Source organism: Bos mutus, chromosome 3 (genome assembly GCF_027580195.1).
Source record: "Bos mutus isolate GX-2022 chromosome 3, NWIPB_WYAK_1.1, whole genome shotgun sequence".
NCBI classification, from domain to species: domain Eukaryota; kingdom Metazoa; phylum Chordata; class Mammalia; order Artiodactyla; family Bovidae; genus Bos; species Bos mutus.
In genome coordinates this window covers 13,941,337-13,954,405 of record NC_091619.1, presented here as the reverse complement: position 1 = coordinate 13,954,405, position 13,069 = coordinate 13,941,337, and the positions used below count along the sequence as shown (strand labels likewise).

General features: G+C 35.7%; 1 protein-coding gene across 4 annotated transcripts in view; it reads left to right on the top strand.

Moving 5' to 3' along the window:
- RNF115 (ring finger protein 115) overlaps positions 1–13,069 on the top strand; it is a 72,611-nt gene that overhangs the window by 36,735 nt on the left and 22,807 nt on the right. For all 4 annotated transcript variants that reach the window (XM_005898511.3, XM_070367016.1, XM_070367019.1 and 1 more), the window contains one exon: positions 3,463–3,674. In XM_005898511.3, coding sequence (XP_005898573.1) covers positions 3,463–3,674 — 212 coding nt within the window. The remainder of the gene's footprint in view (positions 1–3,462; positions 3,675–13,069) is intronic.

Sequence of the window (13,069 nt, the reverse complement as noted above, 5' to 3'; positions counted from 1 at the left end):
TTCCCAGATAAACAATAGCTGAGGGAGTTCATTACTATATGGTTTATACCATCTATACAAGAAATGCAGAAGGGAGTCTTTCAGGTTTACTATAGACCTGTTGAGTTTACTTTCTGCAGTAGGACAAAAAAATATACATTTAAAAAATCAACCTCCTATAGATTCTTATACACAGAAAACAAAAAGAGAAACCTCTAGTGATATAAGTGTTTTCTGTCTTGAAGACTGGTAAAAACTATTTTTTTAAAAAGCCCTATTATCAAGTGTTCACCAGGATTTGATACAGTGGAAACCCTTCAACACTCATGGTGGATGTGTAAATTGGTTCAACCACTTTGGAAAACAATTTGGCATTAATATAGACCATATATAAAGTTGTATAGACCACTAACAGAAACTTCCTATCTCTATAGCAGAAAACATATATAAGAATGTTCGCACTGGCTGTTTGTAATGGCAAAAAACTGGAAATACTATGTCCTTATGTTTATTGAGGGAAGAAAAGATTTTAAAAAGTGTGGCATAAAGTGTGTGTGAAAATAAATGTATTAACATGTGGAGACAGAAAAGCAAGTGCTTTCATCAGGCACTTTCATATTAATTCATAAGGCACATTTTATTTATGGATGTGTATATCTGTGGTAAAACTATTCAAGGAATGGTAAAGAAAAAATTGAGGGTAGTGGTTATCCCTGGAGGTTGGAGGAGGGAGGGACATAGAGTTTCAGTGGTTTTGGTCATATGAGCTAAGAGGTGGTTACACGACCATATGTTTTCTTTTTTAAAAAATTTATTTTTACTTTTTTCGTTTGCACTGGGCCTTCATTGCTGTGTGCAGGCTTTCTCTAGTTGACGGAGAATTGGGGCTACTCTTTGTCGCCGTGCACAGGCTTCTCATTGTGTTGGCTTTTCTTGTGGAGCACAGGCTCTAGGGCATATGGGCTTCAGTGGTTGTGGCGCAGGGACCTTGTTGGTCCACAGCGTGTGGGATCTTCTCAGACCAGGGATGGAACCCATGTTCCCTGCATTGGCAGGTCGATTCTTATCTTCTCTGCCACTAGGGAAGTCCTGTTTTATTTTCTTACACCTCCTTTCTTGTGTTATTTTACATGTGTCAAATACTATATATTATAATAAATGTTAAAGACTTTATAAAACATAAAACATCCATACAGTGCTATGTTGAAAAGAATGATATGCCTTTGTTCTGAGTTACTCATTGCAAGCCTTTTTTTCCTTTCATGGCATTGTTTTTTTTTGGAGGGAGGGAGAGTGTTTCTCTTCCCACTTGAAAATGAAATCTGTTAGGGCACAAGTTCTTATTTGCTTTTTAACATCTTGTTAACTGCTGTATTCTAATCATTCCCAGAAAGTGATTGGGACATAGTACATGCTCAGTAAGTATTTGTTGAATAAATGTGGGTGTATGTTTATAAAACCTGGTGAATGTATGTACACATAGATAATTAAAGATCTGGAATTCTAAAGCTTTACCGGTGAGAATAGGGGAGTCGTCATTGCTGTGCTGGCCCACTGTGAAAGCGCATGCTGTCTGGTGTCACAGACCGGTGTTCACTGCCCCGCTTAACATCCCCCCAACCCCCCATCACTTGGGGCAAGGGCTTTAGGGCATAATTTAAAAAGGAGGACCTGAATCCAAACAAAGACACAGTCACAGCCTTTTATTGACTGAAGGGCTGGAAAGTGACTTAAATTTGTCTCACCATTTTTTTGCACTGTATTTTAATGTTTTGAAGTTTTATTTGCTTTTATTTCATTTGGGTTTGTTTAGTTTTTGCAGTTGTTAATATAGGACCTATTTTGGGGGATGATTTCTCAGAGGTAAGCTAAGTCTTTTCATAAACTAAGGTAGTCTTTTCATAAACTAAGTCTCTTTATATTTCTTTTCTAGTCATTGTGTGTATTCATCAGATAGTTCTGTCTCTATGTCCTGTCAGTTTCTATTAGTGGAATGGTGCCTATGTTCTAGAACTATAACAAACAGCAACAAGAAAGTCATAAAGTATAAAAAGGAAAACAAAAGATTAAAATTTAACAATTCCCTCTCAAGAAAAAAAAATCTGGAATTCTGCATATCAAATTAACCTCTAAATAGTTCTTTGGAATTAGGGGTAGGGTTTGGTCACAGCTGAGAGAATGAAAGCTATATTGTACTTTGTATTTTATATTCTGCACTTGTATTTTTATAATTTATATTTATTGTATATTTTTAACTAAAAAGGGAGAAAGCATCTTTGAAAATAAAGCAGAAATTATAAATTGGAAAAATTAGCAAAAAATAACATTACTGACAAACCTAGACAAACCCCTTAACTTCAAGAATTGATGTGACAAATTACTGGAAGGTAGATTGAGAATCAGCTTTAGCTTAATGTGCAACTGAGCTGCTAACCCTTCTCTGAGTATTTCTAAAGGAGGCTGTTGCTAGTATGGGTCTCTGGAAGAAAGATCAGTCTGGGATGGAGGAGCTGTGAGGATTTTAGGATCTAAGCTCATGTATTGAGTAGTTTAATATTTTAGTAACATACTAAAAAATACAATAAATGATGAGGTTTTTTTTTTTAACTTGATTTAAAACTTTAAAACAACATGAAAAGACCAGGATGTGACCAGAGTTATGTACTTGGTTGGATGGAGTGAAGTAAGCTGTGGTCTGTGGAACTCTTGAAATATCTGATGCCCAAATAAATAAAATTTAAATTATTTTAGAGGTAACTTGGATTTTTTCCTCTTACTCTTTGTTTAGTGATTCCTTGGCAAAACCCAACAAGCACTCCCCTTCCCCCTCGCCCCTAGACATGCCTGTTCCATGCCAATACGCTTTTAGTAAAAAGTGTGTACAATAGAATGGCCTTATCAGACATTCTTGCACTGCTTTGGCACAGCTTTGACACAGCTTCCTCATGCACCTTCTATAAGTTAGGTATTTTATAGACATCTGTCTTCACTTTGTAGTGTTGATTCTTTTTTTTCCCCCACAAGTGTATACATCCGTTTTGTTTAATCTTAGGTTATTCTATGGTAGACATGTGGATGTCATTGTTACAATACACAAGGTTATAATGTTTATCTAGATGATTGATTGTACTTAGGACAGAAGTTCATGATCAACCTTTGGTTCATGTTTTTAATTTTAGTGTGGGAAACTGGTCAGAGCCATGTGGCTATGAGCTCAGTATTAAGGTCTGGCCATTGGCTTCTTTCTATATGAAGGGAATTATTTCTTGGTATACAAAATTTTCCCCCTGTGCATACACTTGAGAGACTTCTCTTTTTTCCTCCACGAAATTGGGAAGCATACGTTTTTAACATTTGGAACTGCTGAATTTTGAAGTCTTAAAAGTTAATCCTCTCTTTTTTTCAGTATTTTTTCATCCTGTTTCCTCTGTCACCTTTTCTTGAAAAAAGTAACATGTTGTTTATTTCTGGTTTTTACTATAGTTCTGGGACCGTTTGGACCCCACGATGTTTTTCCAAGATTTTAGACCCTTTCTAAGTAGCAGTCTACTGGACCAAGATAACAGAGCCAATGAGAGGAGTCACCAAACTCACACTGACTTCTGGGGACCAAGTCGGCCTCCACGGCTGTCAGTGACTCAGAGATACAGATCTCGAGGAAGTACTCGTCCAGAGAGATCCCCGGCTTTTGAAAGGTGAGTGCTAAATTGTTATTTAAATTCTTTTAAGGGTAGTTTCAGTGAAGGACATACTGACATAATCTAATTGACATAATAAGATTTTTGTACTTTGTGGACAAGATGAGAATATATACGCAGAATGAAAATGAAGCCAAATTGAATGTCTGTACTCAACTAGTACCAGTTTACCAATGATGATAAACTGAAGGATGATAAAACTAATGACATAGGTCTCTAGTTAACATTTTTATTAATATTTCAGATAAATATCTAGATGATAGGTTTATCAAAGTTTCAGAAGATACTGAAAGAGATAGCGGATATATTGGATGACATTAGGATTCAAAAAGACCTCAATAGATTGCAGTGATGGAGTTAATATGAAATTTAATAGGAATATAGAGTCTTGTGACTGCAAAACGTTCACTCAGCAAATACTTATAGAGTGTCTTTTATGTTGGGACACTTCACTGGATACTGGGGATATGATGGTGAGCAAAACAGATAGTAGTCCTTGATCTCATGGATACCATTTAGTAGGAATGATAAACACTAAGTTTTTAAGTGTTTGCCATGTGCATAGGATTGTGCTTTGTGCTTTTTTCTACTTAGCTCATTTAATCCATGTAAAATGGTAGGTGTTGTTGCTGTTCTCATTTTGTTATTGTTCAGTTGCTAAATCATGTTCGACTCTTTGCAACCCCATGAACTATAGCATGCCAGGCTTCTCTGTCCTTCACTGTCTCCTGGAGTTTGCTCAAATTCAGGTCCATTGAGTCTGTAATGACATCCAACCATCTCACTCTCTGTCGCCCCTTTCTCAGGCCCTCAGTCTTTCCCAGCATTGGGATATTTCCCCAAGTCAGCTCTTTGTATCAGGTGGCCATGTGTTGGAGCTTCAACTTCAGCATCAGTCCTTGCAGTGGAATATTCATGGTTGATTTCCTTTAGGATTGACTGGTTTGATCTTCTTGCTGTCCCAGGGACTCTCAAGAGTCTTCTCCAACACCACAGTTCAAAAGCATCAATTCTTTGGCGCTCAGCCTTCTTTATGGTCCAGCTCTCACATCCACACATGACTACTGGAAAAACAATAACTTTGACTATACAGACCTTTGTCACCTAAGTGATGTCTTTGCTTATTAATATGCTGTCTAGGTTTGTCATAACTTTTCTTCCAGGGAGCATCTTTTAATTTCTTGGCTGCAGTCACCATCCACAGTGATTTCAGAGCCCAAGAAAATAAAATCTGTCACTGTTCACTGTTTCCACTTTCCCCCCATCTATTTGCCATGAAGTGATGGGATCAGATACCATGATTTTAGTTTTCTAAATGTTGAATTTTAAGCCAGCTTTTTTTGGCTTAACGCCAGAAAAAGACAGTTTTTAAGCCAACTGTCCTCTTTCACCTTCATCAAGAGGTTCTTTAGTTCCTCTTCATTTTCTGCCATAAGGTGGTATCATCTGCATATCTGAGTTTGTTGATATTTCTCCCAGCAATCTTGATTCTAGCTTGTGATTCATCCAGCTCAGTATTTTGCGTAATGTACTCTGCATATAAGTTAAATAAGCATGATAACAATACACAGCCTTGATGTACTCCTTTCCCAATTTTTGAACCAATCTGTTGTTCCATGTCTGGTTCTAACTGTTACTTCTTGACCTGCATACAGGTTTCTCAGGAAATATGTAAGATGGTGTGGTATTCCAGTCTATTTAAGAATTTTCCAGTTTGTTGTGATCCATTCAATCAAAGGCTTTCGCATAGTCAGTGAAGCAGAAGTAGATGTTTTTCTGAAATTCTCTTGCTGGAGTATAAAATTCTAAGAGAGAAAGAGCTGGGTCAAAGATATGACCATTTGAAAATTGATACTGTCCAATTGCCCTTCTGAAAGGCTATAGCATTATATTCTCACCAGTAGTATTTGAAATGTACGGAACATCCTTATCAAACTGTTATCAGTCTTTTATCTTTCATGATCTGATAGACAAAAATATGCTAGTAATATGCTAAATATTACTTTTTAATGTCTCTTTAATTTTTCATTTGATTAAGTTTATTTTCATATAATTATTAGGCATTTTTTCTTTTATGAATTGTTTATTAATATCCTTTGCTTGGTTTTCCTATTACAGAATTAAAAAATTGTTTTATAGGAGTTCTCTCTATGTAGCAAAGATCTTAATCTTTTATATATTGTTTATATATTACATATTTTAGATTTCATACCATACTTAGAAAGTCTCTCTCCTTATTTCATGATTTTAAAATATACCCATATTTTCTCCCAATATTTTCTTATCTAGTGCTTTTTAGTTATAATGGTCAGAACTCTCTTGTTAAAAGCAATAGAAATTCAATTTAATATAACTTGAGAAAATTAGAATGTGTTGGTTCATATAACTCAAGTGGTTCTTGGCCATATCAGACCCAACATCTCTTCTTTTTTAGCAAATATGATATCATTTCTTATTATCCTGATTTGGAATTTATTCATAATAAAACCTATAAAATATAATTAAAACATCTATGCCTATATTATTATTCTCCAACTAATATAGAAGAGAACTAAATACATAAAAAAATTTTTTTAAAATTTATAAATACTTGGCTATGACTGATTTGGGAGACTGTGAAATACCAGATGCTTGCTTCTGTGTGGAGAATCACTAAGAAAGTGATAGTGCCTTTCTGTCTGGCAGCAGCCATTGGGTAAGCCAAGATGGGTACTTGTATCGGTACAAGTATTAATACATCCAGGAGCTATAGAGGAGGAAGCAGTTGACCTAATGCACTTTCTTTTCAGGGTACAGTACTGCCAGCTCTCAGAGCTCTGTAAGACTGCCTGCCCCACTTGGCTTGATAAAGTGCACAGACTGGGATACAAGGCCAAGTGAGATTATGTTGTATATTAGATTTGTGTGTATTTTAGTGGCTGTAAATGCACATTTCCTAAGGATGCATCCTGTGGCAGGCCTGTCCATCAGGATGTTAAGCAGTGAAAATTTGCTGAAAGCCTTCAGTTTATTGTTGAGGAGAAAGCTAGATGCCATTTTGGGGCTCTGAGAGTCACCACATGCAAAAGAATGAAACTGCCTTATACCATCCACAGAAATTAACTCAAGATAGAGTAAGGACTTGTACATAAGACCTGAAACCATAAAATCCCTATGAGGTAACATAGGCAGCAAGCTCCTTGACATTGATCTTGGTGATGATATTTTGGATCTGACTCCAAAAGCAAAAATGAACAGTGGGACTACATCGAAGGATAAAAAGCTTCTGCATGGCAAAGGAAATCATCAACAAAATGAAAGGCAAACAGCCTAACAATCTGTTTAAAAAATGGGCAGAATATCTGAATAGACATTTTTCCAAAGAAGACATACAAATGGCCAGAAAGGACATGAAAGAATGCCAAGCATCACTAATCATCAGAGGAATAAAAATCAAAACTGCAATGAAATATCACCTTACACCTGTTAGAATGGCTGTTATCAAAAATACAAGAAATAATAAGTGTTGATGAGGTTGTGGAGAAAAGGGAACAAACCCCTTTACACTTGGTAGGAATGTAAATTGGTGTAGCCACTGTGGGAAACAATATGGAGGTTTCTCAAAAAAATTAAAAATAGGACTACCTTATGATCCAGCAACTCATTCCTGGGTATTTATCTGAAGGAAACAAAAACACAAATATGAAAAGATAAATGGCATCCCATGTTTGTTGCAGCATTGTTTTCCATAGCCAAGACATGGAAACAACCTAAGGAGCCATTGATGGATGAATAGATTAAAAAAAAATTGTGATACACATATATATGTGTGTGTATGTTATTCAGCCATGAAAAAGGATGAAATTTTGCCATTTGCAACAATATGGATGGACCTTGAAGGCATTATGCTGCATGAAATAAATCAGACAAAGAAAGACAAATACTGTATGATCTTATAGTTGGAATCTTAAAAAAAAAAAATTCATTAATCAGGTTCATAGATACAGAGAACAGATTGGTGGTTGCCAGAGGGATTTTAGGGTGGGAGGTGTGTGAAATGGGTGAAGGGTATCAGAAAGGACAGATTTCCAGTTATATTATGAATAAGTCATGGGATTATAATGTACAATATGGCTGCTATAGTTAATAATGTTATTGCATATTTGAAAATTGCTGAGAGAGTAGGTCTTAAAAGTTCTCATGTTAAAAAAAATTTTAAACTGTATGGTGACGAATATTAACTAGACTTACGTGATAATCATTTCACAAATACATACAAATATCAGATTTAAAAGCTCTTTAATTTGTTAAAACATTTTCTGCAGATTGCTTCATGAATGCATTGGGAAATTATGAAAATTAAAGTGCAGTAATGTTAGAAGACTTAAGTGATAGTGTATTTAATAAGATAAACAGTTTTATCTTTTACACCCTTTTATTTATTTATTTTAAAATATATTTTCATGGAAATAGTTCTAAGGAGTAGGCCAGGAAATGGAGCCTGGGGGCGACATTAACATCATCCATACACTATTTAACATGAATCAAAGCCTGACTGACAGCTTAATCCTGAGACTGTAAAGAATTAAAAATCATGTGGAAGCTGCTCATCCCTGGCTTTATAAACACTTTCATCTTTGCTTTATCTTATTAGGGAGTTATATGTCAGTGTTTAAAATGCTGTGTGGTATGAGAGGTGTGAGATAGTCTTCAAAAGAGGGGTGTAGAAACTACCCCTGTAGATTTGTTGGTGCATATGATGAAACCTACAGCTTTATTGAGGTGATGCAGTGCTCTGCTGGTTTATTCTCAAGTAACTGTTTTATAGTTTGGCAAGGACAGACTTTCAGATTATATTTTGATTAGAAATGTGTAGAGTGGGAAGAGGGATCTCCTAACCTTTTTCCAGGATTATATGTAGAAAAATAATGAAAGTTGACCAGTACCCCTATTTTTAGGTTTAATCCAGCATCCCATTTATATAACTGCTGCTTCTGAAAGAAAAGTTTAAAAGGCCACCATTTTTAGGAGAATTAAATAGAACTGTTGCAGGAGGGTTCTCTTACAAATGAATCAAATCCTAGTTAACCTGGTTAGCTCAGTTGACCTCAGACTTCACAATGCCTTTGAATTTCACATAAAAGATGAAGGCTTCTCATTGAATTCCATGTCTCCATGGGGTCTATGGAATCCTGAATTATATGCAAAGTAGTCAGTAGTGGTATTCCCAATGGTATGTATTGAAACTGTTGGAAATTGAATATTAGGTAAATGAGGTCCACCTTTGTTTAAAAGTATATCATTGCTCAGTTCAGTTATCAATATAAGTTCTTATTTGCAATCTTACATTACCTTTTCTGTAGCTATTTTTCTCATCCCTACCCTGAAAATCTTTACCATTCCATAAACTTGCCACAGGCCATCAATTGTGTCCTCCTTAAAAGCGTACCACCAGGAGTTCCATGGTGGTCTGATGGTTAGGATTCCAGGCTTTCACTGCTGTGGCCTGGGTTCCATCCTTGGTCAGTGAACTGATATCCCACAAGCCACATCTGTGGCCAAAAAAAAAAAAAAAAAATATCACCATCTTCTGTTGAATTTATTCTGTTTGCATTATGTCTTCCAGTAGAGCAGGCATCTCTTTGCTAGGGTAAATCTGAGCATGTTGGAAATATAGAAGAGAATTGTCCCAGTTCTTTCCAGTTCTGGATGTATAGAATTAAGAATAGGTAGTTTGATTTCACGAAGAAGGCAATGGCATCCAACTCCAGTACTCTTGCCTGGAAAATCCTATGGACAGAGGAGCCTGGTAGGCTGCAGTCCATGGGGTCGCGAAGAGTCGGACACGACTGAGTGATTTCACTTTAACTTTTCACTTTCATGCATTGGAGAAGGAAATGGCAACCTACTCCAGTGTTCTTGCCTGGCGAATCCCAGGGATGGGGGAGCCTGGTGGGCTGCCGTCTGTGGGGTGGCAGAGAGTTGGACACGACTGAAGCGACTTAGCAGCAGCAGCAGCAGCAGCAGCAGTTTGATTTCAAAATCTAAGTGCTGATTTTCTTGAGACAATTTTTCTTCTGTTTTGTTCCAGAGTCTCAAAAGGCTCAGTTAAGTGATTTCCAGAAAACATGTTGCAGGCTCATCAAAGCTCTTGAGACGTTGGATTCCTTTGCACTAAAAAGAAACCTTAAACTGTATATTCTGATTATGTGTATGGATTTTTCAACTAAAGAATAAATGTCTGTAATTTTTTTTAATTAATATGATAGGCAGATGGTATGAGAGTGTAATATCTACCATCTCTGTCTACCACAAGCAGCATTGCTAGAGTTGTGTGCATCTGTATGTGCTCAGTCATGTTCGACTCTTTGCGACTTCCTGGACTATGGCCTGCCAGACTCTTCTGTCCATGGAATTTCCCAGGCAAGAATACTGGAGTGGGTTGCCATTTCCTACGCCAGGAGATCTTCCCCAACCAGGGATCGAACCTGTGATTGCTGGTGTTAAGATTTTCCAAAGTGGTGAAGACTTCCTGGGAAAGTGCTGGGGGCGGGAATGTATAATTTTCCCTTGATTTTCACAGTAGATGTGTTACTAGAAAATTCAGTTAATTCTAAACAGACATGCCCCAAATGAATGTCCAGGCAGCATGTTCACAAATTACACATGTTGGAAGATAGTTCCATGTTGGTCCTGGCTGTCTTCCCATTTCTTGGCAGGATGACTAGTACTGCTCCTTCCTATCTATTGAGTATGAATGGTACTACCCCATTTATTGAATCTAGCAAAACCATCTCTTTGGATTTCTCAGTTGCTGTGTGGGGACAGTATTGACCACTGATGTAAATTAGATGTTCTTAGATGGAACTAAGTGGTTGGTCAGTATGTTATCATCATCTGTCTGTCTCTGTCCTCTCTTTGTTGGCATCATTATTAGATAGCTCTCCTATGTAAAATGAAAGCTAATGGTAGTTCCAAGTTTATAAGAACATTAGAGCATTCATCCCAGTGGATATGTGCCTCTATCCACTTCCAGGGAGGATTTCTGTGTTTTGTGCACACACTTCTGGAACTGAGTGGTATAATTCTTGTGCATTTTTTGAGTTAATATGTCCCCTCCAAATATGAGTATATAAGTATTTCTCATTATCATTTATTGAATAATCCATCTGACTTGAAATGTTACCTTTGTTATATATACAGTTTCATATTCATCTCTGGATTTTGTATTATGATCTGATATTTTTTTGTATGCTCCGATGCCTATGTCTTCCTGATTTACTTTCTATAATTTTGTAGTATGATTTGATACCTAGTAGTGAACGTCTATTTCATTATTATTCCTTTTGAAAAACTGCTGAATGCTTCTCTTACATTTACTCTTTCAAATGAATTTTAAATGTAATTTGTCAATCTCTGACCTCTCTTATCCTGTTGGAATTTTGACTGGAATTTCATTTATTTGGGGACAGTTGGTACTTTTTATAATATTGAAACTTCTCATCTGGACTTGCAGCTCATGTCTCAATTTGTATAGTTCTTTTTTGATGTATTCAGTAAAATTTTATAGTTTCACTTAATTTTTAAACTGATTGTTAGATAGATTGCTACCCAACACCTTGCTCCTTAATTTAGTTGTCTTATTAGCTCTAATAGTTATTCATTTTGTTTTCTAAATTTTCTAGATTAACAGGTGTATCATTTACAAATATTGATTGTATTTTTTCCCTGTGTTTATGCCTCATTATTTTTCTTATCTGTAACATTGACTTATTATCAAAACAAAGTTACCTAATAGTTATTTTTGTCTTCTTCCTGACTTCAGTAAGAGTGAATTAGTGTTTCTTTATTAAGCATATTTGCTTTTGGTTCCTAATATGTGCACTATCACATTTATTTTATTCCTGATTTTTTATGGGCTTTTAACTGAGGATGGCGAGTGATTTTATCAAATGCTCTTTGCAGTCCTGTGAAGATTGCCCTTATAGTTTTTCTCCTTTAAACAATTAGTGCATTTTATTAACTAATAGATTTTCTAACATTCAGTGAACACTATGAATTCATCAGATTTTAATTAAAAACTACTTTGACAAAGAAGCATTGATCTTTTAATGAATTGTTGGAGTTGATTTCTTCCTAATCTTTTTTAGGATTTTTGCATCAATTCATACGGAAGCTGGTAATTTTCTTGTATAATCTTTATCAGGCTTTGGTATCAGGGTTATTTTAGTTTGGTAAAATAAACTGGGAAATCTTGCTTTGTGTTTATGGTTGAGAATAGTTTAAATCAGGAATTATCTATTTTTTAAAGGTTTGATAAAAGTTACCTGTAATTTTTATCTGAGCCTAGCATCTTTGGGAGACCAGATCTGTTACAACCTTTTCAGTTACTTCTGGGATCAGTGGCTTAGGGTGGCATTTTATTCATTTTTGTATTCCCAGCTTCTAGTTAGTGTCTGTTTTATAGTGAATACTGTATATATTTGTGTTGAATGAATCTTCTGGAGAAAGAAATGGTAACCCACTCCAACATTCTTTCCTGGGAAATCCCATGGACAGAGGAGCCTGGCAGACTCCAGTCTATAAATTCACAAAGTCAGACACCACTGAGCACAAACACACAATATATTTGTGTTGAATGAATGAATAATTGTAATTATGTTTCTAAGAGGTATATGGAACATATGAATTAGTAGTAATAATAGCTAAGAGTTTGTGCCAGATAGTAGTTTGATTTACAGTTGCTTTACAATTATTTGTTTAATCTTCATTATAACTCTGGATAAGTTACTATGAATATTCCATTTTACAGTAGAAATTGAGGCACAGAGAGGTTAGGTAAATTGCCTGAAGATATGAAGCCAGTTAAATATTGGAGCCAGGATATGGCAAAAATGATGATATTTGTAGTTGGTGGGATTATGAATGTTTCAAAATACTTAAAGAAATTTTAATAGTGTTTTATAGTCTTCACAATTAGGGGGAAAAAAAAAGAATTAAGCATTTGCCTAACTTTGTCAAAAATTTTCCTTCTAAGGGACACACATCAGTGTATCAGTAAGTAAAACTTAGGGAGTTTTATGTTCAATTTATTTTTTCCTTTCATTCATGTAAGAGTAAATGGAACACATCTTTGGGGCGTATTGCTCTGCCTTCTTAGCAGGTCAACCCAGATTGTTCCACATGATTGTTATTACTTTACAGTAGTTATCATTACAATGTTACCCAGTGTTTTGAAAGTACTATACAATTTCATATTTTATAAGTTTTTTATTGATTAAATTTTGGCTTGGCTTCTTCCTGATAACAGTTTGTCCTGTTGATTTGAGAAGTAGTATAACTTTTTATCCTGCTTATCAAGTTTTCCAGAGAAGGTAATGGCAACCCACTCCGGTACTCTTGCCTGGAAAATC